This window comes from Octodon degus, unplaced genomic scaffold, assembly GCF_000260255.1.
Source record: "Octodon degus isolate 3935 unplaced genomic scaffold, OctDeg1.0 scaffold00168, whole genome shotgun sequence".
Classification (NCBI taxonomy): Eukaryota; Metazoa; Chordata; class Mammalia; order Rodentia; family Octodontidae; genus Octodon; species Octodon degus.
Genome location: NW_004524744.1, coordinates 4,615,643 through 4,643,152, shown reverse-complemented (window position 1 = coordinate 4,643,152; position 27,510 = coordinate 4,615,643). Strand labels below are relative to the sequence as shown.

Sequence of the window (27,510 nt, the reverse complement as noted above, 5' to 3'; positions counted from 1 at the left end):
GACCTAAACAGGTTTCCCTCTTCAAACTCAGCACAGCCAAGAGTACAGTAGAAATGGGATTGTTCCCAATAAACAGAAAGGAATAGAGAAATGGTTAATTAAATGATTTTTATTTCCATACCGTATAATGAAAAGCTCTTCATTACTGGAGGAAAGTGTTACAAATTCAGCCAAGCTTAATATATCAGTAGTGAAGCGTCCATCACAGTTTCACTGTGATACACTCTTTCAACAGATTGGACTACAGAACCAAAATTCACTTTGCACCTAAGAACTATAGTTAAAAGTTTTTTCTTACTTTCTAAAAATGAAAATTATCATAGGAAGGCAGCAGTTATTAAATAAATTAAAAGCATCTTTAAAGTTTTTCCATATACATATTTTTAATAATTGCCATTCACTGTACAAGCATTAAATTCTCAGCTAAAACATTTACAGAAACTGGTGCGATAGGCTGAAGGAAAGTCTTAATTGTTAGAAAAGTGGGATCATTTTATCAATTGTAAACTACATTAAAATACAATTCTCAGGAGAGGACAAATTATACAGTCAGACTTACCCAAGATCACTTATAATTGCTTATTTAATCTTACACATCAGATGTGCATATTCTCCATTCAACAAGAAATCAATGTCTAAACAATTAATCTTTAACAGAGAAAAGCGAAAGCAGCAAGCCTAAGTTGAATAGTCTAATTACACAAAAAATCTTATGTCAGGCTGATGATAGTATTACTCACATCTGATTGCTATGAAAGTACCGAATGGGAAGTAAGAGTTTCACACAGAAATATGCACATATAAAACCTTATCTTAATAAATGATCATCTGTTAATATATAGCTAGGTGAATATAAAAATTAACCTGGAATACTGCAGTCCTGAGAGCTGAGGAATCCAATCTTCCAGTTTAAGTTCTACAACCTTGAATCGTATAAATTGCAATTATTTACAATGGTTATAACAAGGTATTCTTAAAATACTGTATTGACATTAGCAGTTCCTTGAGATGCATAGAACAGGTACTAAAGAAAGAATTCCCTTCTTAGGTAATGCAGTGTGTGTGTGCGTGTGTGTGTGTGTGTGTGCGCGCACATGCATGTGTGCGCACGCGTGTGCATAAATCCCACATTGGGGAATGGCTGGGGAAGTGTTTGGGAATGGGACATTTGCATGACTTAGAAAATGGTATTCATAAATGTAGTATTTCTTCTCATGCATACCAATTTAATATCAAGAAATTTATAAAAGACTATAGGAATTATATGTAAATTATTACCTAATAAACTGAGAAACAGGAATGTATTTAAAATTGTTTTAAATAAACGTTTATTAATAAAAATGTCAGTTCATTTGCTTCATCCTTTACTATTGAGTCTGTATTCTTTGGGAATAAAACTTTTTTTTTTTATTTAAGTCACTCTATTTCCTCAATCCAGTAGAAGTTTAAAAGATCATCCAGAAAATCCTAGTGAAGACCATTTCCATTGCACAAGCTTTTTCCTTGTTAGCAAATTTATCATATCAAGCACTAGGAAAAATAAACCTTAATTAGCTGATACTTTGAAATTTTTATTATTTAGAGGACACTTCTGCCACTGTAAGATTTAATCTGTAATAAGTAGTCACCGATTCATATTAAGAAAGGTAAAAGACATTTATTTGCATACAAAAGGCTGAGACATTTGATACTAAGAACTGTCAGGCACATCTCTAGGAAAAGCTAAATTAAGTATTTAATCATATCTACCAAGAAATAAGAAATGTTCTTCTCAAAAAACAGTATGACTAGGATATGGTAGCCTATCTGGCCTTTTTCTTTCAAATTTGGCTCTCTGTGCAAAATCGTATTAAAAATTAATTTCATCCCTCATCTCAGTTTCAATCTCTAACTTTATGCTAGCAGAAAAAAATTAACTGAAGGAAAATAAGTAACTTAGGCAGCAGAACTTTAACTCTGGAGATTTGGGTCTCCTCCAGGGTTCATCCACGCTCACACCAGTGCTTGTGTAATTCAAAAGCGGCAGAGAGTCTCTTTTCATGGCAATATTTAAAAAATACGTTTCCAGTAAAGTACCACTTAGATTATAGAGAATTCCACACTCACGTGCAAACACTGAAGTATAGGGTACTTGTGCATTTGGCCTATGACGGGAGACACTTGCCGAGTTTTCTATCTAACACTTTCTGGCCTTCAAGGCAAATGTGGAAGAAACAGCTTGTCAGAGAAGCCCAACACTTCCGTGCCTGCCTGGCTGTCCACCTCGAGCAGTCAGCCTCTTCATTTCACCCAGGAGGAAACTTAGGGCACGCGGTTACCGCAGCGTCTTTCGCAAAATCGAAGTTCAGCAAATTTATTTTTAAAGGTGCCTGAACCATCACAGAGACTGCGTGCAGAGAGGAAACGAAGTTCCGTCTCTTCTGGCTCTGCAGCGTCAGAACGGGCTGAGTTATTTTTAATTGCCTGGTTAGACTGAACTAAGATGAGGACCAACCAGAGAGGCTCCGCCAGAGCCACCTGTTGCCTCCAATCACTTCTGTTTCTCAAGTAAATATAGTGCATGTAAGATTTTGAAACGTTTTTCAAGGGCAAAAATATAATAAGAGGAGATCATTTTGACAAACGGGAGAGACTCAAGTGATAGTCTATATTCGACTGCCTTTCCTGGTGGGTGACTTTTAGTGAGTTTCACTAAAGCACAGATTTCATGATGGAGACAAGCACTTGGAACTACACAACAAAGGACACTCAGTCCATGACTGTGATTTAAACAGCCTCCAACGGACAACCTCCCATGAAGTTAAGGGATATCAAGAAGAGGAAAAAATTCAGGCTTCAAGAAAGATTTTTGAATTCAATTTGCAGAACAAATGAAAATATTTGTGGGAAAGAAGTACAGGAGAAGAAATGTATTTGATTTTCAAAAAGTGAGCTGCAGGTTCCCTTTTCTGGGGTGCAGTGAAGTGAAAACAAGTGTGTTTCCAGCGAAATGGCTGGGTGCAGGGGTAGCTCCATGCGTGCGCTTGGTTGTTTCTCTTAGTTTTGGTAATGGAATGGTGCTTACTAGAAAATGAAATTTAAAAAGAGAATCGTAAATAGACTGAGTTACAGAAGCATATTAAGTAAATCTTACAGGGGGCACAGGCACCTGACAGGTGAAAAACAGACCGACAGACAGACAGACAGACAGACAGACAGACAGACAGACACACACACACACACACACACACACACACACACATGCACTCAACACACATTGTTATGGAAAAAGGGTAAACAAGTCTCAGATCACTAAAGATAATTAAACATCAAACCTATTGGGTTATTTCGCATTTGATGAGTTGCTCAGGAATCTAACACAAGAATCCTACTTACGCAGACAGATAAATGATAAGCTATTGCTGTTTTTCCAATAGATTCTTAAGGCCCATTAAAAAAATAAATCAGTGTGTTCTCCAAAAGTTCTAAAAACAATTTGCTAGCTTTTTATGTACGATTAAAAAAGAGAAAAAGGTGTCCATGTTTACTAAAATCTTGCTTTTAGTTACATTCAAAGACAAATACAGTCCAGTTCTGTTTGCTGGAAGTCATCAGGCTATTTTCATATTCTCTTTTGACTATGAAAAAATCTTTCAGAACACAATGCATTGGCAGTGCAAAATTAAACAGGTTCATAAGAAATAAACTGATGTTTGAACGAGGCATCCGGATTAGCTCTTCGCCAGGTTATCTGCAGGCGCAGGAGTCGACTGTCATGTTAGGATAGACTTTGAGCACGACATTCTTATTTTCATCAAAAAACAAGATGCTTAGTGAGGACATCCTCTCTGGCACACAGCAAGGCTCTGGAATCCCAGGGATGACCCCCACCGCTCTCACTATACTCTGGATGGTTGCGTGATTGGATGGTTTCAAAGACTAGAAAAAGAAACAGGAGAAGAACGTTACGTGGAGCTGTTTGTGTGCTTCTCTCACCTTGTCACGTCAAATGCTTACATCTTCCTTTTCTCCGGACAGTCTAATAAGCAGTCTGGCATCTGTGCGACTGCACCTTCAGCACAACTTTCTACAGCACCCTTCACAAAACGGTTATCACTTATGAGGTACCTGCTATGCCCCAGGCCTTTTACGGAGGGTTCCTCTAAGTCTATGACAAAGCCACTATTTCTTATAAAGACTCAACAAGTTTAGTTTTTTTTTTTTTTTCAGGGTAGCCCACATTAGTAGCGATTCTCCTGATTTCTGCCTCCCAAGTGCTGGGATTACAGGCGCGCACCACCGCGCCTGGACTCCATCGCCGGCTCAGCGTGCCCGAAGGCGGGCCGGCGTGGCAGGTGGAGCCAGGTATTGAACCGTGGTCCCTCAGCTTACCTAAGCAAGCGCTTAGTCCGCTGAGCTATACCACCAGTCCTTCAAAAAGTTTAAATGGCTCGTGAGAAGTCAAGTCGGCTGTAAGTGGTAGAGTGAGAAATCGAACAGTTCTCTTGGCTTAAATCATTTAATTACAAAACAACTTTGTCTCCAACCATGGGATCAGTGAGTTCTAGATGTTTTCAGGAACGGCTGCAACAACTATAAGATAATTTGCTCTTGACATTATACTGATCATAAGGAACCCTGACAAGTGTCCTATTTAACAGAGACACATTAGTGCCACGTTTATAGTGATATTTATACTTGTATTATTAAAATAAAACTAATCAGGATGGGAGACTTTGTTTATTTATTTCACAGGTGCCAAGAGGATGAATTGGTTAGTGACCACTGTTCAACATTCAGAAACAGAAATTGGTGGTAAAAAGATCACAGCATTGACCACTAGGGGTCACTGTTGCTCCACAGGTTTAGACAAACACAGCAGCATTGTTTTCTAAGTGTAAACTCTGTCCCTAGAGAATAAACTCGGGGCCTACCATTATCCCACCGATGTCAGGAGTTTGACCAAAGGAACCTGGGTTAAATCTCTTCCCTGAGAAAATTCCAAATGGAAGCATTAACATCCATATGAAGCATGTGGTGTGATTTAGAATGCCTACTTCTCCTCTGTACCTAAAAACACTGGAGGATTGACGAACCCAGAATATTTGGAATTACTGGTGTAGTAAGAGGAACTCCATAAGAGGTACTGGAGTTTTCAACATCAGTTCTCCCCAATGTCTCTTTGCTGATGGAAACTATTACTGCCTTAAAACACATTTTAAAACAGGTATTTGGGGGCTATGGATGGAGCTCTTGGAGGATGTGTCTAGCATGTATGGGACCCTGGGATTGGTTCTCCATAGAAAAAGAAAATCCCTACCCAAAATACTTCAAATGGAAATTTGTAACTTGCCAGAGATCAAGTCAGGATAAGATTTAACCCAAAATTTTAACAGCAGAATTTAAGATTTTGAGCCAACTTTCTTGCGGCTCAGAGGCACCCCAGTGAATTGGGATATTAATTTCCAACCCCTGAAACTCCAGCGTGAGAAGCTGCAGTAGAAGGCTACAGGTATCTACAAGCTGAGGGAGAAGACCTGGGAAGCTCGACATATCGCGAAAACAAACAGATGAAAAAAGGTTCTTTTTGGCAGAGAAAGGGAAAGCCTGATTTGTCTCATCTCATCTTTCGATTTCAAATGTTATCCTTAAGATAGGCTTATTGTGAATAAATGTGAATAAATTTTATTGTGAATAGTGCTAAATATCTTAAAAAATTAGTCTTAATCACTGGCAATTGCTTTTACTTGTTCCTGGAAATGTAAAATTAATTAGCTTTAATCCAGGCTGCTTTATTTTGCATATTGTGTACCTTTTATTTTCAATATTTGTGTATTTTACACAAGCTGCGGTAATTGCACCGTACTGTAAGTGTGAATAGCCATTGCTTATTTCACCAGTCTTGGTAATCTCTTAAAAGAAACAAACCCCAAAATACTATATACTTTTTTCTATTAACTTAAAGTTATTCTGAAAACTCAGTTATCCAGCTTGTCGGAAACTCACAGAATATTCTTGAAGCTAGCACTTTCTGATGCAATTGTTATTGTTAATGTTTGCTGACCTCTAATATTTACATTTCAGGAAAGTGTATCTACATAATCAGCTGCGCTCCTCAGCAACAGATATGCAGCGCTTCGCCGTTCCTCAGTGCGTAGAACAGAGCAGATTCTGGAGCAACACTGCGAAGTGCATGAGGCGCTCCTAAGAAGCAGCATGCTGTCTTTCTTTACCTATTTCTATGGAAATAATTCCCATCAACAGGAATAAAACGCCTGCACAAACGACCTGGTGTAGATATGGAAAATATTCATGGGTGTTTCCTAGGAAAATTCCTGTCCTTAGTTCCAACTCAGACAAGATGGGCTCAGAAACTGAGTACAAGAGTAGTCTCCAGTGGGTTCCCGGAGTGCAGACGTAAGTGCTTGACTGGGGTCAGTGTTTCTTATCAGCAGCCTCTCGGATTGCTAGGGAGTGCCCCCTTTCTCCTCAGTGTGGAGTCCTCTGATCAAGCTGCAATTACCAGGAATAATTATGTCATGCACAGATGACCCATGCTGTAATTTGCTGGTGTGAAACATGCTGCCAATGCGTGATTTTTTTATTTGTTTTTGAATTCAGATCATGTTTCCCATGACTCTCTTTACTAAGCTGAAGAAATACAACAACCACAAATACAAATTGCTGCTCTTTCCCTTACCGATGTCTCTTTTTAAAGAGCGTGATATGTGTCTTCTATATCAACTCAGACAGCTTTATTTGGGTAACTGAGTACATTGAAATGTAATGTTTTTAGTGTTCACCTTCACATCTAGAGATTAGGGTTGGAAAATTGGAAACTCATTCAAGGTATATGATTTTGAGCTCCTTAAATGTGCTTTTCTTGGCTGAGGTGATAACTCGGTGGTCCAAGCACCTTCCTGGCAAGCGCAAACAACCGAGTTCAAACCCGGATACCACATGCCCTGCTGGCCCTGGTCCCAGGGCTGGGAGAGCTGGGACAGGAGGATCACTATGAGCCCACACTGCATAGCAAGACCTTGTACCAAAGAAACAAATTAATAGATAAAATATTTTTTTAAATGTGCACTTTTTATAGGGGATGCTTGGCTTAAAGTATTTCAGTTATTTGCTGCCTTATTTGATTGTCTTTGCAATTTCTACCTTTTGCATGATTCCTAACAACCATAACTTCATCCCCCTAATCCTTGTTGGTTTCTTGGATCTCTGTCAGCAACAATCGCTCAATCATTTTCATTTGAAATTTCTGTTTTCCAACTCTGCTAAGGTGGTGAGGGAGGCAAAGATATGGAAATTGGCTTTAGCTTGATGGGTATTTTTCATCTCATGGAAAAATTCCAAGGGTCTCTCTCTGGGACAACAGATTGGCTGCAAAGCCTAGAAATCACACAAATCCAAACTGCCGTGTCTGTGAATGAAATCTACAGTGGTTAGGCCTGCACCTGCCAAGCCGTGTGTGCTGTCCTCATGTTGAATTTGATTACAAATGCATTAGCAGGGGAGAGGATGTCATCGGCTGAGAGCCTTCATTCCTGACCCCAGCCATGAGGTTTCGCTCCTCACTCTTCCAGTCCAGCCCACATGGGTGTGATGGCCCAGAAACTATCTAATTAGAATCAGTGAAAGGGCAAAGTCTGGAATTTGGGAAAGGCAGAGCACAGCTGTTATGCATTACAGAGCAGGTTGTCGACTTTTGCAGACAAACAGCCCCATCCTATAGAGCAGGCTTTCTTTCATTCAGGGGGCCAAGAAGGGAGGGCCAACAGCAAAGTCTGGCCTGGGAGAGCTGCTCTCTGGGGTGAAATGTATATCTAAGGTCGGAAAGTTCTTTGGTGTTTCAGTTATTCCACGTGTCCTACTGCTCTGGTCAGAGACATTCGTTTTCCTGATGGTCAGAATAGAATTTTATTTAAATAGTTCTCTTTGGCTGCCACATTGAAGACTGTGCTGAAAGCAGAGAGGCTCAGTAATTGCCCTTTCCTTTTTCTTCATGTTTCCTATCCTTCTGGTTATGGGACTGTTTGAAAGACACAAAGCTTGGAAAGCTTTAAAATCTGAACAGATCTGTACAAGGTGATGAGAGAGGGAGAACTCTCCGTAATGGCCAAAGTTCAACTCTCAGCCTGGCAAAGGGAAATCTTAAGCCCAGAGACAAAACTCCACACATAGCCCTGGTATGCCTCACTGGAACTCTGAGGCCATCCCAGGTTTGGACAAATACTCTGATGACTGCAGTTTCTGCAATGCATGTACTCCAGGGACTACTGCTTTCTAGAGGAACTGCACTCAAGTTGCTCACTGGCTGCTGAACCCACAGGGAGATTCTCATTTTAGCTTTGTAACTATGGAAATCCATGTCATGGAAATATTTGCAAAACATTTTTGGTCTTACCATTGTTTTTTTCCCCTTTATGCCCCATAGTCTTTCTTTGGCCCCTTAAGTTTACGTTCTGTTTTCCTCAGTCTCCGCAATGGCCATGAATAATAACATCAATAATAAGTATTTAGTGATTATGTACTTACTAAATGTCAGGTACTCTACTGTCTCAACTGTCCACTCTGTTTATTATGTAGGTACTTTTATTTATATTGTTACCATTTCACCCAACTCAGAAAGCTAACATTTTGAGAGTCTGTGTAACCTATGCAAAGAATCAGAGATGCTAAGGGTGAAAACAAGACTCCAAGTAAAAGACTTTGGCTCTCAGTGTTGTGCCTCCAAGGACACTCTGTGCACCAGCACACCAGTATCACTCATTAGATAAGCACAACCTTAGGTTCTACTTCCTTATGCACTGGATCAAGAGTACACATTAACATGATCCTAGTCTGCAGGTAAGTTAAGGTTTAAGAAGCTTGGGGCCAGGGAGATGGCTCAGAAGAATAAGTGTTTCCCTGGCAAGTCAAAGGGCCTGAGTTCAATCCCCAGTTCCGCAGGGGAAAAAAAAAGTTTAAGAAGCTTGCTGTCCAGTGTACAGGATCTGCGTGGCAAGGGGGAGGTCCTAAGATCAATTTCTGGAACCAACAAAAGCCTGCTATGAGGAAGCATGTCTACTTAGTTATTCTGCTGCAAAAATCTACTCTTGTAGATTTAATTCATTTCTCGTTAGTTTGTTTTGATCGACTGATTGATTGGTTGCTTGACTGTAGTATAGGGCTTAAATCCAGGACCTTCACACTGAGTTATGTCACCAGATATTTTAATTGTTTTTTTTTTTAATTTTGAGATAAGGTCTTTGAATTCAAACTTGCAAGCCTTCTGCCTTAGAGCTCGCAGAGTGCTAGAATTGCAAGAGCAAGCTACTGCACTGGGCTCAGTTTTAAATTATCATTCTTTATATCCCTGAGAATCATGCAAGGCTCTTCTGAAATACCAGCTAGTTTGTGCAGAGTAAGACCAGGCAGAGCCAAGAGCAGAGGGCTGAGATTGAAGCAACTGTGGAGGGTGGATGATGAGCCACTGTTTTTTGTTTTTTGGTTTTTTTTTTTTTTGTATTTTAGGGAAGGGTCTACAGGGTGTTCAGAGTCTCGCTACTAGATCAGTCTTGTAGTGATCCGCTTGTTTACAGCCTCCCAAGAGCTGAGATTACAGGAAAATGCCACCACTTGCAGTCTCAACTGCCATCTCATCACACCCCAGGGGCAGGGCTGGCACAGCAGGCCCCGGGGGATTGACCCCAGGTCCCTGCACCTGCTTGCAGGCACTTTAATCCACTGAGCTATTTGGCCAGCCCAAGTCAGTGCTCTTGAGCTTGGAGATAACTAGAAAAAGAGCTGAGGGTCTCCAGGTAGTATGACTTGAGTATAAAGGCTGGAATGAGAAGGGAGGAGAGAAACTAAGCTATCCAGAAAAATAAGAACTTAAAAGAATGTGAGAGACTTTTGAAAACCCCACATTCCACTGTAAATCAGTCATCCTGGAGTAAAAAAGCTATTTTAAAAATTTCATTCTTGGTTCTCAATAGCACAAAATTTCATTCTTGGTTCTCTAAATAAAGATCCAGCTGTACTTGTTACACTTGCTGTCTCTTTTGTGTGTATCTTTTTAAATGTCTTCCCATTTTAATGACATATTTGTTTGATCAATTAACCGTCTTTTATGAATTTTCAGATGAGAGAAAGCTGTTTAGATGATTGCAAATACATCACTTATGTTTACAAGGCATGCGAACATCAGAAATCCTGGGGAATGACAAAGTCTTAGAAAATGTAGAACAATCAACTTTTTGAGGCATTCTAGTGGAGAAAAAAGGGATTTCAATGACATTTGTGGCCCCAAGGCCCCAAGCCTCATGCAGTCCACCAAATGATCCTAGATAGGACCAGCACTTAAAAATATAAAGGCCCCTAAGCAGAAACGGTCACTATCTCAGGCAAGGGATCTTTCTTCTCTCTTATAATACAATAACAAAATTAACTCAAGTTTGCAGAGAAATTTTATATTCTTTCTGTGAATTCTGTTCCTTCAGCCATTTTTCACTGTATACCATAGATTACAACTGCTTCAAGTTGAGAATACAAATACAGCAATAAGTATAATTGAAGGCTGGATAATGCCCCTAGATCTTACTCTAGCTTGAGCCCTCTACTTATGCTCCAATTTCAAGGAGAATTATCACCTGGACTTGCTGTGCAAGATGGAAGTGAGGGCAGAAGAAACTTTTGAAACTATACTTGTGAGGATACCGAGTACTGATATGATAGAATGTAGTCCCCATTGATTTTGGAAAGTATAGGCAATTTTTGAAAGGCTACAGTGGGCCTTGGAAGAAGTTGACGGAGTCATCATAACCCATCTTGTGTTCTTTTTTTGATATTTAGCAGGAAGGCAAATGAAATAAACATCTGATGGATATCATTAAATCCATTTACCTGTTCACCTAGCCATATCTTGACCCTGGGCTTTATGGGGACATTTCATTAGACAAGAAACTACTTACTAAGAAAGGTCCTGTAGCAGGCTTACTTCTTCCCTGCCTCCACAGCACTCACTCTTTTCCTGAATACCCTTCAAAGATCGGCCTCCTATCCTCTGGGGCTTGCTTATTGTGGACAGGTAGATTTACGCATGCCCACATTGCACAAGTTTGGAAGCAACACAACATGTGTATTTTATGTATCTTTTCTCATATTATTCATACCAATACTGACCTCATAAGACTTTAATAAATATGAAAGAAAAATCAAACATAACCATCTTACCTATTACACTTTAGAATGCAGCACGTAAGGGCCCAGATGCATTTTGTAAATAAAAACTCTCCCTCCCTTCCTCCTTTCCTCCCTCCCTCCCTCCCTCTCCTGTTTCTCTATCTTATGGAAATAGTAAGCACAGGGCGAAAATAATGTCTACCTTTGGCATGGGAAACTGGCATGCTCCAGAGCAATAATAGGCATCAAAAGACTTGGGGGAGATAATCCATTCACTCCAGCCAATGTCTGCAAAATCTACTTTAAGGTATCTCCTGGCACAATTCCGAGGTTCGATCCACTGCTTTCTCCTTGCCTTCTTAAGGGTCTGCTCATCAAACTGGAGAGTCTGGCTCTTCTGGTGAGGCCCTTTCCTCTGTTTCTTCTTGCTCTTGCTTTTCTCAGTGGGCTGTGTCTGAAGGGTCTTATAAGGCTTCCTTTCATCCCACACACCATCCTCCTTGTACTGATACTCTGCCCCAGGGAGCTCATTGTTCTGCAGAGGCAACAAGATCCCTGTAGACCGCTTCTTCCTCCGTTCGAAGGACAGAGCAGCTCTGATGTGGCTGTCCAGTTTGGGCACCACTTTCCTGGGGAAATTCCGGTGTCCCTGGAAGCTTGACACCACACTTTCTGGCTCAGAGATGGCAGCATCATTGGCATACACTAAGATATAAGGCTCCAGAAAAGGGAACACCCTCTTTGGCAACTGGTAGGCTTTGGATGTTATGTTGAATCCTATGAGGAACGCATTACTTTCCTTGGCTTTCCTCAAAAGCTGAGTGATGTCTTTAGATATCCAGGATGCCACATTTCGATGAGGTTTGGCTACATCTACTGATAGGTGACCCAGGAGTTGACTTTGGTTTGGGTTGGAATTGAGGATCCATGCAGAGAGATCGATCTGAATGTGTTTCCTCTGCTCAGGATGAAAGCATCCTTGGGACAGCGAACAACTCAGGCTGGCATTGACTAGCTCTTCAATTCTGAAATACAGTGTAGCAGACAGGATGCTTTCAGACTTGGTTAAAGAAGTCATATTAAAAATATGCAGTCCTTTGCCATCAAGTTTTCCTAGAAAGGAAACAAAAAGGAGTAAATGAAAGTTAACAGAGCCCCTACTTTATACATATTAAAAATTCGTTCAAAATAAAACAAGGCTCTAAACATAAGAGCTAAAAACTATAAAATTTTTAGAAGAAAACATAAGGATAGTATCTTCATGATCTTTGATTTGCCAGTGAATTCTTAGATGAGAACAAAAGTGAAAGTAACAAAAGGATAAAAAGATACATCAATAAAAGATAAATGAATACTTTTTAAAAGTCACCCAAATTAAAAATGGTTGTATGTCAAAGGACACTGTGCAGAAAGTAAAAACACAATCTACAGAAGGTCAGAAAATATTTGTTAATCACTATCTCTGATAGATGTATTATCTAGAATACAGCACATGGATCATATACAGAGAAAGAAACCAATAAAATATGGACAAAGGATTTGAGTAGACACAGCTCCAAAGAAAATAAACTAATGTCCAAGATGCACATGAACAGGTACTCAGAATCTGTCATGAGGGCAAGCTATGAAACCACTGTGCTACATTACTGGACACAGACTAGGAGGGGTATAATTAACTAACCAAAACACCCAAGTGCAAGAAGTCTATGGGGATGTGGAGAAACTGGAGGACTCACCCTGCTTTTGGGAAAGTAAAATTATTTGGCTGTTGCGCAAAATTTAAGTTGTTTCCTAAATAGTTAAGGATAGAGCTTTCATATGATCAAGCAATCCTGTCCCTTTGCTTATATATTCCTAAACCTGAAAACAGGCACTCCAAGAAGTATTTGTTAATAGTGGCACTATTTACAGTATCCCAGAGCTCAGAACAGTTCAAATGACTATGAACAGATGAATAGAGAAGCAAATTGTGGTGTAGTTACAAATGAGCTAATATTGTAGTGAAAATGAATTAATGCTAATGCATGTTACAATGTAAATGTATCTTGAAAACAATATGCTAAAGAACTCACATATAAAGGGTCCATATTGTTTGACTGCATTTACATAAGCAGTTAAATCCATAGAGACAAATGCACCTCCAGGGCTACCACAGCCCACAGGCAAGAGTTTCCCCTCACACAGAAGCTCCTTCATGGTTATGGGATCTTACTTTGGAATAGTGGATATATTTTTTGAGCTAGATAGACTTGGTAAATGAACCACATTATGAAGATATTAATTCTCAATGTAAAACAAAATAGTTCATTTCAGATTATGCAGATTTACATCAATTTTAAAAAGTACAAGATAAAAAAAATGATTCAGGCCTAAGTGCTTGCCTGGCAAATGCAAGGCCCTGAGTTTGATCACTGGTACTGGAGGTGGGGAGAGGGCAATTCTGAAGTCTGGAGACTGTGAAGATCTAGTTCTACAAACTTGACAAATTAATGTAAAAGCCTCTAATATAAGGCTTATAGAATTAGACTTCCCTTGGTTTATCCTCGCTTAGGCAATTACAGCTCTGCAACTGTGGACAAACTGATGTTTTCATTGGTAAAGTGGAGATAATATCTAATTCTCATGTCTTCAAAGTGCAGTTTAAGGTTTGACATTGCATAAATTTAAGTTACACTTCTAAACCAAGCATGATGGTTCACCTACTATCCCAGTGATCTGAGAGGCTGAGGCAGGAGGATCACATGGTCAAGTCCAGCCTGCGAACCTTAGCAAGACCCTGTCTCCAAAAAAGGAAGTGGGTATGGTGAAGTAACTCAATGTAAAGGCCTTGGGTACATTTCTTAGTATTAAAAATCACCCAGGTCTTTTAATTGTAATTCCTAGTTCTTCAAATCTAGAAATGAGTGGCAGTGAGAGGGGTACACTGGTTAGGAAGGCAACAAGCTGGATTGTTCTCTCAAGATGATCTATGGAGCTACTTGTCAGCCTAAAGCAAGAGCTCCATCTAGGACCACCGATCCAGCGATGTGTGAGCAGAGCCCAAGTCCTCCTCCTCCACGCACTTGTCCCACAGACATATTTGTTTCCGAAACACACGCAATCGTGAAATTATGCTCCTGATCAAAAACATGTTTCAGTAAAAATAAAACATTCTTAGGAAGACGCAGAAACTTAAAATGAGTTCACTCAGTCCCCAAGCACAGAAGTGCAATGGGAAACATATTTTGCTCATTTTTAACATTGTGTGAAGCAAAAGGAGGAAACTGCCATTTGTGCACATTTGTATAAGCCATGACACCAGGGTAATATTTTACAGACCTTTCTAACAAAGCCATGGCACTGGGGTTGTTTCAGACTCTGGCCTTAATTCATCCCAGTCACCACAGCGTATACTTTTACCAAAACTTCAGGCAGCAGATGGAAGTTCAAAATGGAAAGAAGAAAAGTCACTCTGTTCTATGTATGTGGCAAGGAATGGTTGCCACACAAACAGACTGTAGGGGAATCAATGGACACTGGGGGCTGGGACACCAGGGTCTCACCCCGTACACTAATCCTGCCCCTTTCCTCCACACTGTGCTTCCAAATGATTGCCCTTCAAATACACTTCCATGGCTCTGTGACTTACTGTCAGTTCACTCGAACCCCTGTGTCTAATGTCCAACACATTCTCATAAAAAGTCTCATAATGCGTCATACTGAGTTCCTTGATTATTCTCATTTTAGTTCTGTGCATTAGATGGGAACCAATGCCTTATGATCCAGTCCTAGGTCCACTGTGCCCAGCAGTGGCCCTCAGACAAACAATCTAAGCATTCAAAACGCAGGGCACGTCTCTGTGAAATGAACCCAGCAGTGCCAGCTGCGAAGCTATTGTGAGGACCAACTAAACGGATGCAGGTAAAGCTCACACTACACACACAAGCCTCACTGATATTGCCTAACTAGAGGTGCCCCTGCAGTGTGATGGGGACCAGCCAGGGATGCTTAGCTCGATATTTCCTGAAGTAGGAAACCCACATGGCAGCTCAAAACCTGATACAAAAAACTGTAATGCAGGTTAATATATTTCATATTGAATATGTGTAGAAATGATTATATAGGAATCTAAGAGATTTCAGTTATTAAAATTAGTTTCACTTGTTCCTTGTCATATTCTAAATGTAGCTAAAATGTTTAAATTATGTATGTGGCTCCTATTTGTGGCTCACATGAAATCTCCATTGGACGGTGGTGGTCTACGACAACCACTGGTATCATAGTCATAGGGTGCAAAAGGAAAATTTCTAAAAGCATTTCTAATGCAGTAAAAAAATAAAGTTAGGATCTCCTTCAATAGGAATATGAAGAATAAAGAGTGAACTGGGCAATGAACTTCTTGAAATTCAAGTTTTTGTCTTTATGACATATTTTAGATAAAGACAGTCCTGGTGGTTATGTTTTACATTTTGTCTCCAACAAAGGCAGAGAACAAAGCACAAGAAAATATTTCACTTTAGCAAATACGAACGCAGGTATGTGGGCTGTTGGTCCCTAGGCTGCTTCTCTGGTGTAACTGGGGTTCTGTGATGATGGTAAAACCAGCTGTCAAAGGTGTGAAGGAGGCTGGAGTACACAAAGCAGCCATTGACTTTTCCCAGATAAGGAACACAGGGACACACAAAGAAGGGATGACCTTTGAATCAGACTTCAAAGATGAAGGGCAGGGCTAGAAGGAACATACTATAGCACGAAGTAATGCCACGTGTCTGCGCACTTTTGCATAAGAATTACTGGCAATGTTCTGAGTAGAAATTAGAAAGCCATTTCGAATCCTACCAGTTATTCAAAGTCCTAGGGGGGCAGTCACTCACAGTTGGAGTCTAACCATGAGTGTTCTATCACACACAGCACTTGATGACTTCGCTCTTGCCATTTATGCCCAAGGTTGGGAACATATTATCCCTACCTGTCTGTTCTAGATCCTTCCTGTCCTTTTTTAAAACAGTAAGCTTGAACTCTCCATCCTTTCATAAGTCATTCCTTGACTTCTCTAACTCATACTTTGCTTTTACCCTCTCTGATTTTATAGAAGTTACTGTCTCTTTTTTCCCCAAAGCAAGCCAACAAATACTGACTCGTTGTTAACATGGACAAGATAGTACAAAGAGACCTGCATGGAGTTAAACACATGAGCCTTAATCAGTAATTAAGAATGAGACAAACACCTCCCTGCATGAAGAAGCACATAATAATTCCTGTTCAACTGCTTTCATGCCTTTTCATCTTGTAGATTTTATATTAATTTAATTTTTCAAATGAGTGTCCTCCCATACCTTATTGGCATTCCACGTCAGGTCTCTCTTGCTTCCCCAGATTTATCTACACATGCAGATATTTAAGTCTATTAGTGAATGAAAAATACCTTAATTGAGGTTCACTTTTTCTGCTATCCTAAAGTAGTCAGGTACTTACCTATTTGCAATTATAAAGTCAGAAATCTGAGGCATAATTTCTTATTTTTAAAAATTTAATATAATATTTAAAATGGCCTTATCAGATTACAAGATATAGCATATGAATTTTTAAGGTGTGGAAGTCTTTAGTAGGAAACACTGTGTGCCACACCAGTGTAATCTATCCAGAGCACCTTGGAATATTTTTGTTCTCATTTTAACTATTTTGTTAAAGCAAGAAAAGAGCAATGAGGAAATAAATAAGATATTGAGGAGTGTTCAAACTATCTTTTAAGTTTGAGTTGAATAAAAAAGAACATATTCCTTGCAGGAAGGAAAAGGAAGGTTTAGCAATGACACGAGAATAATTTCCAAATATTTGAGGGCTGAAGGACAATAAAGGATTTTCTTTTCGGTGTCAAAGGGGACCTAAAGGCGAATGATAGAATGGGGACTGAATTGAGGACAGTACACGTCATGAATTTCTGACAGATTTAACCAGACGCAGATACGGACCTGTGAAAACTGGCCATAAGTCAAGGCGAAGGAGGATTTCCTTATGATAGGGTAAGGTGTGGAAGGCGGCACTGCAGAAACTCGCAGATCCCTTGCAATGAACTACAATGGGCTCTGGTTCCTTCCAGCTCTTCCCGAAGTTTTTGATGGGAAGTTATAACTACCCATAGGTGGCGCTACACTCTCACTGTTCACTGAAACTAAAGCAAACCCAATTTTCCTGGCTGGTAATACAACAGCTGCAATGTAGTTAGGCTTGGCCACTGGCACTGAAACTATATTCTGCATTTTCTGAGTCATGATATGTGGAAAATGCAAGGGGGCTTGGAGATTGGGTAACTTTCTGAATGAGCCACACTCACACACTTGCTGGGAGTGCACTAGAATGCTTTCTCCTACCATTTGCCTCCTTGATTGTTTTCATTTATTATTATTGGTGTTATTATTATTACTATTATTATCATCATTATTATTACTATTTTGCACAAGAGTTTGAACCTTTGGCCTTCATAGTGGGCTACATCCCTGGTCCTTTTTTTTGAGACACTCTTATATAAGTAACTAAGTTGCTCATGTTGGGCTTGAGTTTTTGATCCTCATGCCTCAGCCTCTCAGAGTGCTAGGATTCCAGGAATGTACCACCACAAATATCCTCCTAAAATTTGATTTTTAAGGCAAATCTGTTACTGTTTCATGATAGGGTCACTCCTTCTTCAGACCATAAACACCTTCAAGACAAGGGCCTGTTTTACATTAGACTCACCAGTCACAAAGACACAGCTTGAGCCTTAAGTAATACTGAGTAAATGCTTCTTTTATGAATAAACATGCCAAATTCAAACTATTCATTGCAGAAATGCAAAATTTAAAGACCACTGAAGTTAGTAGTTGTTTTTGGAGAGGAACACAGGTTGTCTATCACCTATGTAGATTTTTGATTATTAAATAAAGGTAGAAAATTTACTTCTGTTTGCATCTGAAAATGAAGCACCTGCATTAAATGAAGTCAAGGGCTCAACTCGGGGGACAGAGCTCTGACTCAGGGCCGGCGGTCCAGCCATGTGAGGCCACTCTGCACTGCCCCAGGAGTGGCTGAGGCCACGTGTGTGCTGGGCAAGTTCATCTATGCTTTTACCCACACAGAACACTTTCAAAGGGAGTTAGGGTACACAATGGAAAGACTTCTATGTAAGTCTGACTTTAAAGCAAATAGACTAAATGAAATCTTGATGATTAGTTAAATCCCTAGGAAGCAGAGAAAACATTTCAGTAATACAGAAAATATGTTACTGAGAGCAGTCCCCACCCCCCCACTTCTGTCTCTAAACACAGTTCTGTTGCGGGAACTGCCAGGGTGCCCAGGACAGAGTCACATCCATCATGGTCACCAGCTGGATGCTGGCCTCACATTACTTACTTAGGACCATAGTCTACCAGGCTGCCATCCACTTACAGGCAAAGGACGATAGAACAGTCACAGAAGTTTGCTTTTCTCCTGAATCCAGGTCAAATGACTGAGTTTTATGGGCTCCCAAAACAACCACTGTCTATGTTCAAAGTCAAACATGGCCAAAGATGATATAATGTATGCTTTTCTAGAATAGCGAAATGTTCATTAATCAGTTTATCTGCCTGTAGCTTCCACTTAAGGCATTCCTAGACTGTGAGCTCTCAGAGGAGGGCAGATGTACCTCCTATAAAACTTTGTGCACCTAGTGCTTTGCACAGTCTGGGCACTCACATCCTGGAAAGGTTGATTCAATTTGTTGAGTGAACAACAGTGTAAATGTGTCAGATTCAAAGGTGTTTTTTTCTTATAACCAAAGTTTTAAAACACTCCAACCTTTCAAGTAGGTTCAACTTCCTCAAATTGACCAAAGTTGCTCTTATGCTTCCCTCGATCCATTAGAGGAGGTATTGCAACAGTTCTATACGAGGTAGAACAGAATCACTACTTGACATATAGGTGATAATATGAACCATGAAAAATCCTTCCATTACTATTTATTTTTGATGAGTATTTGGCTTGAGCTATAGGTTTTCTTCTCTCTTTCTTTCTCTCTCTGTCTCTGACTCCAAGTATTTGCATTTGATCAAACTCATGAATATATATATATTTGTTTTATCTCTTAAACTTCAAATTCAACTTGCTTGAAGTGTTCTGGATTCTATTCCCCCCAAGGACTTGCTTTGGAGACCCACGAATACGTCATTCTATCAGATCTATTAGGGTCACATTAGGGTCACATTAGCAGAATTATTAGGGTCACGAACTATGAAAGAAACATAAGCAGTCTTGATTAGCTTACTTCCATTCCTATGTCAGGGAAAAACTGTCTAGGACAGTGATATACCTTCCTCAGTAAAAGAAGCTTATCCTTGCATAATCTAATAAATCCTTTGTCCATAGAAAGGACCACTAAAAGTACCAGAGAGAACTAGGAAGAGGATGCTAATCAATCCTAGATTTCTGGTGCTGGGATCATGTAAAATGTCCACAATGTGAGAGGTACATGCTTAGAACAGTGCTTTCCAGACCTGGATCAGAGCTAGGTAAACAGATTTCTGAGTTTAACTTCTAGATTTTGATTCAAAAGTCTGACACTGGCTGGAGCATTTCTACCAATTTGTAGGTGATGTTGCTTCTGTGATTCCTGGGACCATACTACAAGGCTCACTAACTTCAAGAAATTTCTGTCCAAAAGTATATCCCTGATTCACTCAGCTACCAGAACAAGGAAAGGCATAGTAACTTGTTGAGTGTAGAAATGGGAAAATCACAGACTGCTTTGCTTGATGGTTGCCACTTTTACATTTATGCTGTCACCTGACTCTTCTGTGTGCTGTAAAAAAATGCATGTTATCCATGTCTGAGATACATTTAAGATTCTGTGGGAAGGTAAAGGGAGACAATTTTTCAATATATTCAGAATACCTTACTCATGCAGATTTTCTAAGCTTGCAATGCCCTTTCTGCTTTGAGTTTATATTCACTTTCTAAATTGATTTTCAAAAATTTTTTGTGAGACAAACACAGTAGGTAGAAGTTAACCCACTTACTGGCTGAAGTAACTGAGAATAGCTATATTAATTCTTTAACTAATTGGCAGTTCAGCCATGATTGGATTTTAAATCTTCCAAGTTTTAGCTTTAGGCAGCTGAAAAATACTCTAGTGATCTTTTCCACTTGAAAACCATTTATCTTAATCTATAGCTAAGTACAGCAATTATACTCAATTCAGTCTTTAGATTAATTTCATGCAATTAAATTAAAAGGTTCTTTGAAGGAAAAGTAAGTAAGGACATGTTGGACCTCGGCTGCTTTAACTGTACAATAAGAGGGCTGGACATTTTTTAATCAATGGCTATAATTATTATATGGAAGGATTATTTGATGGTATCTTTATTAGTAAAGTAAGAAAAGCCAACTAAAGCTGGTAATATAATGGGGTCATTTTGCCCAAACACTGTTACTCGTAGGCTTCCCAGGAACAATTAAGGTGCTGCATTTATGCAGCTTCTGATGTCATGGGAAGATGGATCTTCAAGGAAGGCACATCATTAAAGGGGCCATAAAACACAGCAAGGCTACAGCACTTTATGACCTACATGCTGATGTTTTAAATCAATAAAGAGAAATCTTTGCTTTAAAAAATCATATCAAAAAATTGTGCTACAAATATATATCCATATATGTATATATATATAGTTTGCTACTGTTTACTATGCCAATATACCGACTATGCCAAGACACAACTAAGTAATAGTCACATGTGACTAGCCTAGCAATTTTATCTATTGCTAAAAATATTCCATACATAAAGACACTCTGGTTATGCTCTCAAAATTTATCACTCCAAAAATATATATTACCCTAGTAATTTTTTGAGGCATTAGATTAATAATAGGTCAAATTTCCATTTAAAAATTCTATTTTCATGTATTTTGTGTATAACTTAAAAACTCATTCAACTGAAACAGCATAAGAAAATTCCAGCTGAGACTGTTTGTGTGATTTCTTTTCTCCATTGTCATTTCTTTCCAATATTACCATTAAAATAAAATTATCAAGATACTAACTGATTATTGGAATACATAAATTTAACAAATGGGAACAACACCAAAATTTGGGGAGAAAAGTTAGGTCTGAAACTTCAGTGTAAAAATCATACCCAGCCAATAGAAAATAGAAGTCAACTTACTCAAGTGATTTTCTTGAGGCCCATTAATAGAGATGATTTGTATTATATCTATACAGCAAATACTGGGGATTATATTAAGGATTTGATAGCTATTGTGGATAAAATGTGACTTTTGTGAAATATTAATGGAAGTAAAATATTGACAAGGCAATATATGTACTCTCCAGTACATTTTCCCACAAATGAAGAAGATTTTCTTTTTAGGCATGATACTTTCTGTGAAAGAAGAGATATTAATCATACAGAAGGAAACAATGAAGGATAACTTAAAATGAGGAAAATAAAGTTTAATGACAGACAGGAGCGCTAAAATTACATTCAAAGAATTTTAGAATATAGAAGGCAGGAAGATGTTGTATGCCAACTGGATCTAAGCGCATAGAAGGATTCACAGAGATGCACACCATGAGATTAGTGGCAATGAGAACTTGCTGTGTTCGTCTGTGCTAACCACCGAATTTTGCCCATCTTTTTTCTTGCTAAATTAATGAGGTTCCAAACTAGTGTTTTCCCACTACACATTGTAGAGCCAAAATTCCCAAAAATGTTCTCTCAATGAGAAAGTGTGGCTACTTTAAGGGGACTCATTAACACTTAAAGGCCCTGAAAGGTACCACAGCAAAGAACAGTTATCACTCACCCCAAAACTTATCTGGCCATGAAAACTAATTTTATTTATGAGCTTTAATATCCACCAGAGATTTCTTTTTGTGAAGTTATCTCTAGAAAATTAGATCAGGCCATGAACTATAATAGGTTTTGGATTGAGCCCTGTATGTTGGAAAATAATATCAAACAGAATGGTGCCCATTTCTGCTTCTGTTGAGTGAATAAAGGATAGATGAGTTTTCTTTGATGCTTCCTCCAAATAAAAATTTTACAATGCAAAAATACCAGGGAAGTAGATTTGATATTCATGCCCCTATTACTATTATTGTTCTTAGTACTGTTTAATTAAGTACTGTTTTTTTATTTTATTTTCTTTTTTTTTCAAAGTTTTATTGATAAACAGATAGCAATAAGACAGTTTCAAATCCAATCAGAAGTACAGTTTCAACAAATAATACACTGCATATATCCTTCTTAGTGGTTAATTGCTGTACAAGAAGTGGACTTGTGATCCTATTTACAAACACCATTAGAACAAATCATTCTATTCATTAAGAGAATGCAACTATATATCTATCCTAACCACTTGGAATACACAAATACAAAATGGACATTCATCGGTATACCCCATTTTTTCTAAGTTCCGTTATTGAATATTATAGGTGTGTAAACTCAGCAAAATATTCTAAAAGAGTCCAGTAGCCCATAATAGCATTGGGTCTTCTGTTTAACTGGCAATGTCAGAAATTATTGACCTGAGTTCCCCACAGCTCAACATAACAGCATGGCTTTATTTCCTATATTTCGTCTTCATACTTTTCTACTGGATGGTTAAGACAAAGGTAAAGCAGGACCTATGCAACAAGAGTTGTAGCTTTTTGGTCTGAGAAGGTCAGTGAAATGCCCTCAGGATTTATCCTGAGATCCTGTACCTCAGATTGTAGAACCTTTGTCATGGCAGCCATGTGGATGAGTCACAGCCATTGCTTGGCCAATGTGCTCTCTGTGAAAGCCTGAGAGAGTGTCTTAAGTACTGTTTTAATTGTCTTTTTCATTATGCTTTTATTTTTTTAGCGGAACCGGGGATTGAACTCAGGCCCTTGCGCTTGCCAGGGAAGCGCTTATTCCACTGAGCCATCTCCCCGGTCCCATTGTACCTATTTTTATTGCTTGATCATTTGCAACTCTAATTTTTATAATTTTTTTATTAGTACACATTGGCAGTCCATAATGTTTGCAAAGCCTGTGTGTGGTTAGGGTTGGTACATATCCCTAACATGTATCAATTCTTATTTTCATCCTCTTTCTTTCTCCATCTTCAGATCCCCTATCTTCCTACTTCCTACTGTCCATCCTCCACGGTGCTCTTTATATATATTCTGGATTTCTCAGGAAAGAGAAGAAAGCAATAGGTAAGTGTGTGTATGTGTGTGATTTATTTCACTTAACATTATGGTCTCAGGGTGCATCCATTTTCCTGCAAATGACTAAGTTTCTTTTTTATGGCACAGTAGTGCTCCATTGTGTGTAAATACTACATTCATTTTCTACTTTTTTAATGTACACATATGAGTGAATCATCTGCCTGATTGAATTATCGGCTTAGGGTATTTTTCCTTGACCTGCATGGTTACTTCCTTGCTTTGAGTGGGTCTAACTATACTATCAAGCTAACTCTGTATTATTTGTATGTAATTAACTCCTTCTCCTTTCCATTTACCATGGATAATCAAGAATCCATGGCATTATATATATTTAAATGTCAGAGACTGCAAAGCTGTCTTGCCTATTATAGTGAAATCTTCATTAAAGGCTATCATGTATTCAAAGTAATGTGTAATTCAAAGCAGCTGCCCATCCCATTCCTCTTCTCCAGATGTACAATTGTCCTTTAAATAAAAACACAAGATAATTCAAGTACACTTTTGTTTGAACTGCCAGACCTTCCAAGGTAACTATGCTTTAATAAAGTCATCATGGTCTCTCACTACCAAGCTCATCAAAGCTACACTTGCCTCACATCTCTGCCCTTGACAGAACAGAGCATAGTGGTGTGAAGCTCATGCAGTCCTCAACTACAGCTATGCCTCAGAACCTTGCATTTTCAAGTTGCACTTCAGAAACATGTCAGAATCACAATGTTTGCTTTTAAAGTTTTTTGTTCCTATTAAGAAAAATATCCTCTCTTCACTGAAGGAAAATATGTGTTTGTGGGGCTGTATTAGCTCAATATTATTCTCTTTTACTGATGAAATATGTGTGCTTTTGTAAAAGTGATGCACACCCACTACTATGTAATTTTTGTAGCTGTACAGCAGAAATAGTTATGGTTCTACAAAGAACATATGTGTTTTAATTGTTTTATGAAGAGGTTTCATTTAGGATTAAGGAAAATAAGATTAAGTGACTATGGGAATAATGAGAACACAATGAACACACATTAGCCATCTAAAGGATCAAGACAGAAGAAACCTCCATATAAAACACCCCTTTATCCCACAGTAGTCAAGGACAAATTTAAATCAGGATAAAATAAAAGCAAATTTCTTGTCCCCTGTCTTCCCTCAAGAGGGTGTGTTTTAAACAGGCTGAACTTCTCTGCTGTCAGTAATTCTATCTTTATGTAAATTCTTACGCATCACAAAAAAGCTTATAAGCACTCCAGACTTATGGTTTTGGCACTCCAGCTGCCTTGAGTGGAGGGAGGAGAAAAGTGTATTTAGGATGGATGCCACCCACCGTCAAGTAATGGTTTAAGTAGAAAGTAATCAGAGGGAGACCACAGCAGCTACATTTCAACCAAAGATATTCTAGGTTTAGAACAATAAATAATTTTAATCAGGTACATTCCAAAGATCAAGTAGGCCTCTATAGAAGGCTATAACTCAGCTTGAATAAGCACTCAGGAAGTCTGCCTGGTCAGCAGCAGCTGCTTAGATACAGTACACCATCCCATCTGCCACTCAGTGTGTAGCATGTTTGGTACAGAGAAGTACCATTCCCAGGGAAACTTAATCAGTGGGAACTAGACAACGTATTTAGTTTATTAATGCCGACAGCATCTTTCACCTATACCAGAACACAGGTCATAAGGTGAAGGGGTCTTATGGAAATGCCAATATGGATAAAGTAAGAGGGACACTCATGAACACCTTAGCACCTTGATGGAGTCCAGCCTTATTCCAGCCCAAAGTGCCTCCTAATAAAGTCTTCAGTGGACTGGTAACTAAACACTTTTGGGAGGGGGCCAACATGAACCACCTCTCCAGGAGTCTTCAATGAGGTAACGCGACACTTGAGCCTCCACAAAAACTAACGTGTACATTTGATGAATAAGTCATTAAGACAGGCTTTAGGATGCTAAAGGGATTACTTTTCTTATCAGGGCCCACAGCCTTGTGCATATGCTTCAAGCTGCAGTGCACCATTGCAAGCAAATGTCTGGACTCTTTATCAGAGTTCATCATTTGATGGTACAAGATGGCAGTGAGGCTGATAAGAGACCCGGCAATTATAGGGCACAGAACGGGTGGAAACTACAAAAATAAGTGGTGCCTGAGTTGTTCACATCCTGATCCAGGGCTTCTCAGTCCAAGACAAAAGCTATACAATATATGTATATAAAAGAAACTCAAATTCCACATCCATTCCTGGGGATTCAGAGTTGAAATGAGACTTTGTTGATGCAAAAATGATGGTTTATCTCTTGAGTGCCTCAGCCCTTCCCTAGGATCATAACCAAGAAGGTGACAGCCAAGGATGAGTGTCTACCTACATGACTGCCAGCTGCCTGGCCTACCCTTCAACACCCACAGGGCCCCTTCCCTGAACTCTGACTCCCCCACCCCATCAAGTACGCAGATGGTTCGCTGGTGTGGCTGGCCGTCAGTCAAAGCCATGCATTAGACCAGGCAAGTTTCCCTTCCTTAGTGTCTGCTACCTCCCAGGTCAGCCTCCTGGTCCTAAGAAGAAAGTGGAATCTGGTTCAGTTCAGACTTGAGTGATAGCCTTCTGCACTAGAAAGCATAACTCACATTTATTGTAAATGTCATCATGCTTATGAACTCTAGAACATATTTACAGTGTCAACCTCAGGCTTCCTTCCCTTGATGGATGGTTTAGTTTTCTTTTTCTTTTTTTTCTTCCAGGAGTTCCACATACCAGAGTTTTGGGAAATTTCTTCCCAGTGAATCCGACAGCACTTACACGGCAGTGAGGCACAGCTTCCCTTCTTGAAAATGTTTATTTCTCAAGGGTTCATTGAAGACAAGTTTGAAAGTCACACTGCCCTTTATCATGAAGGTTGTGAAAGAAACTCCTGGTGCATCCTCAAAGCATATAAAGAGTCAGCGTCCAGGAAACTTTCCCGCAAACTGTTAGCACAGGCTGTTTAGCATAAATTACTCGCCTCACCACAGGGATGAGGAGAAACTATGAATTTCAGCTGCAGTGATCTGTGTTGAAAAATGGGATGAGCATCTAGATTTTCAGCGTTTGATACCTAGGGGTGTTTTATGATCCAAGGTTACTCCTTCCCTCAATCCTCACCTCCTCTCCGAGAGGATGGTAGAATCCCCATCTGCCCAGATGGCTTTTAAATAATCTAAACACCCAAGCACCTGGTTCCATTTGGATGTTTGCCTCCAGGGAACTCGCAAGTGTAAAGTGTCAAATATAGTTACATGGAGCGCGCGGGTGCAAGGTCTGGAGAAGCGACTACCTACAACGCGCGCGGGGCAGGGGAGTTCAAGTGTGCCTTTCTCTCTGGGGCCCTGGGGTTCGCATCGAATGGCTTCTGCTTCAGCCCAGCCTAAGGGGATTTCCGCAGCCCATTTAGAAATCAGCTGCCTAAGGTCCCGTCCAGGAGCAGCAGAGCTGACAGAGCACATTTGGGCCCAGGGTGTCGACCCTCCCTTCTGCAGCCTCCCTGGCTCCTGCTCCGCTCTCTTCTCTCCACTTTTCCCTTTCTTGCGACTCTAAAATTGGGCTCGCCCGGATCTCAGCGAGCGAACTGCAACTTGGGGTGTGGCGGGACAGGCGAGTGGACCGGGAAGGTCGGCGGGCAGCTAGCGCTGCGGCTCCGAGTGCTAGCGCGCAGGCTAGGGGCCCGGGTGTCCTGGGGAAAGCGGCCGCGCACAGAGGCACTGTGCCGCCCCGCGAACTCACCTGCTGCTTCCGCCCGAAAGCTGCGGACTGTGTTTCCTATGCGCGCGGGCTGGGGGCGCCGGGGACGCGAGCCCCGATCCCGGGAGCCTGGCATTCTGGGCGCAGAGACACCGTCGCCGCCGCTGTACCTGTCATAGAGCCGCAGCATGTGCTCCGACACCTGGTCGTGCGGCGGCAGCTCGGGGCCCGCGCCGCCACCTGCCGGGCGCTCTCGGGCTGCGACTCCGTAGAGCTCAGGGAGGCGCCGCTCCGGGGTCTCGCCCCGCGCCAGGCTCACGTAGAAGCAGCCGAGCCACAGCCCAAGCAGCCCGCGCGACCCAGCCATGGCGAGCTCCGGCGGCGCGGGACGCTGAGAGCGAGGGGCCGGCTGGGGATCCCGGGGTCCCGCTCCACCCCGCGGGCGGGCGGGCGAGCGGGCGAGCGGGCGCGGG

General features: G+C 40.3%; 1 protein-coding gene across 1 annotated transcript; it reads right to left on the bottom strand.

Annotated features, from left to right (window-relative positions):
• On the bottom strand, positions 1-27,415 carry Bmp3 (bone morphogenetic protein 3). The gene is made up of 3 exons (XM_004643194.2): positions 27,080-27,415; positions 11,354-12,264; positions 1-3,918 (listed from the first exon to the last, which is right to left on the bottom strand). The coding sequence occupies exons 1-3, from the start codon at positions 27,402-27,404 to the stop codon at positions 3,727-3,729; spliced, it is 1,428 nt and encodes a 475-aa protein (XP_004643251.1). The 5' UTR covers positions 27,405-27,415; the 3' UTR covers positions 1-3,726.
• Positions 27,416-27,510: the final 95 nt, after the last annotated feature.

Coding starts and splice junctions, on each gene's coding strand:
- Bmp3 (XM_004643194.2), bottom strand. CDS start 27,404: ATGGCTGGGTCGCGCGGGCTGCTTGGGCTGTGGCTCGGCTGCTTCTAC. Junction 12,265..27,079: donor CTTTCGGGCGGAAGCAGCAG/GTGAGTTCGCGG, acceptor TTTCCTTTCTAG/GAAAACTTGATGGCAAAGGA. Junction 3,919..11,353: donor GCCAGTTTCCCATGCCAAAG/GTAGACATTATT, acceptor TTCTTTTTCTAG/TCTTTGAAACCATCCAATCA.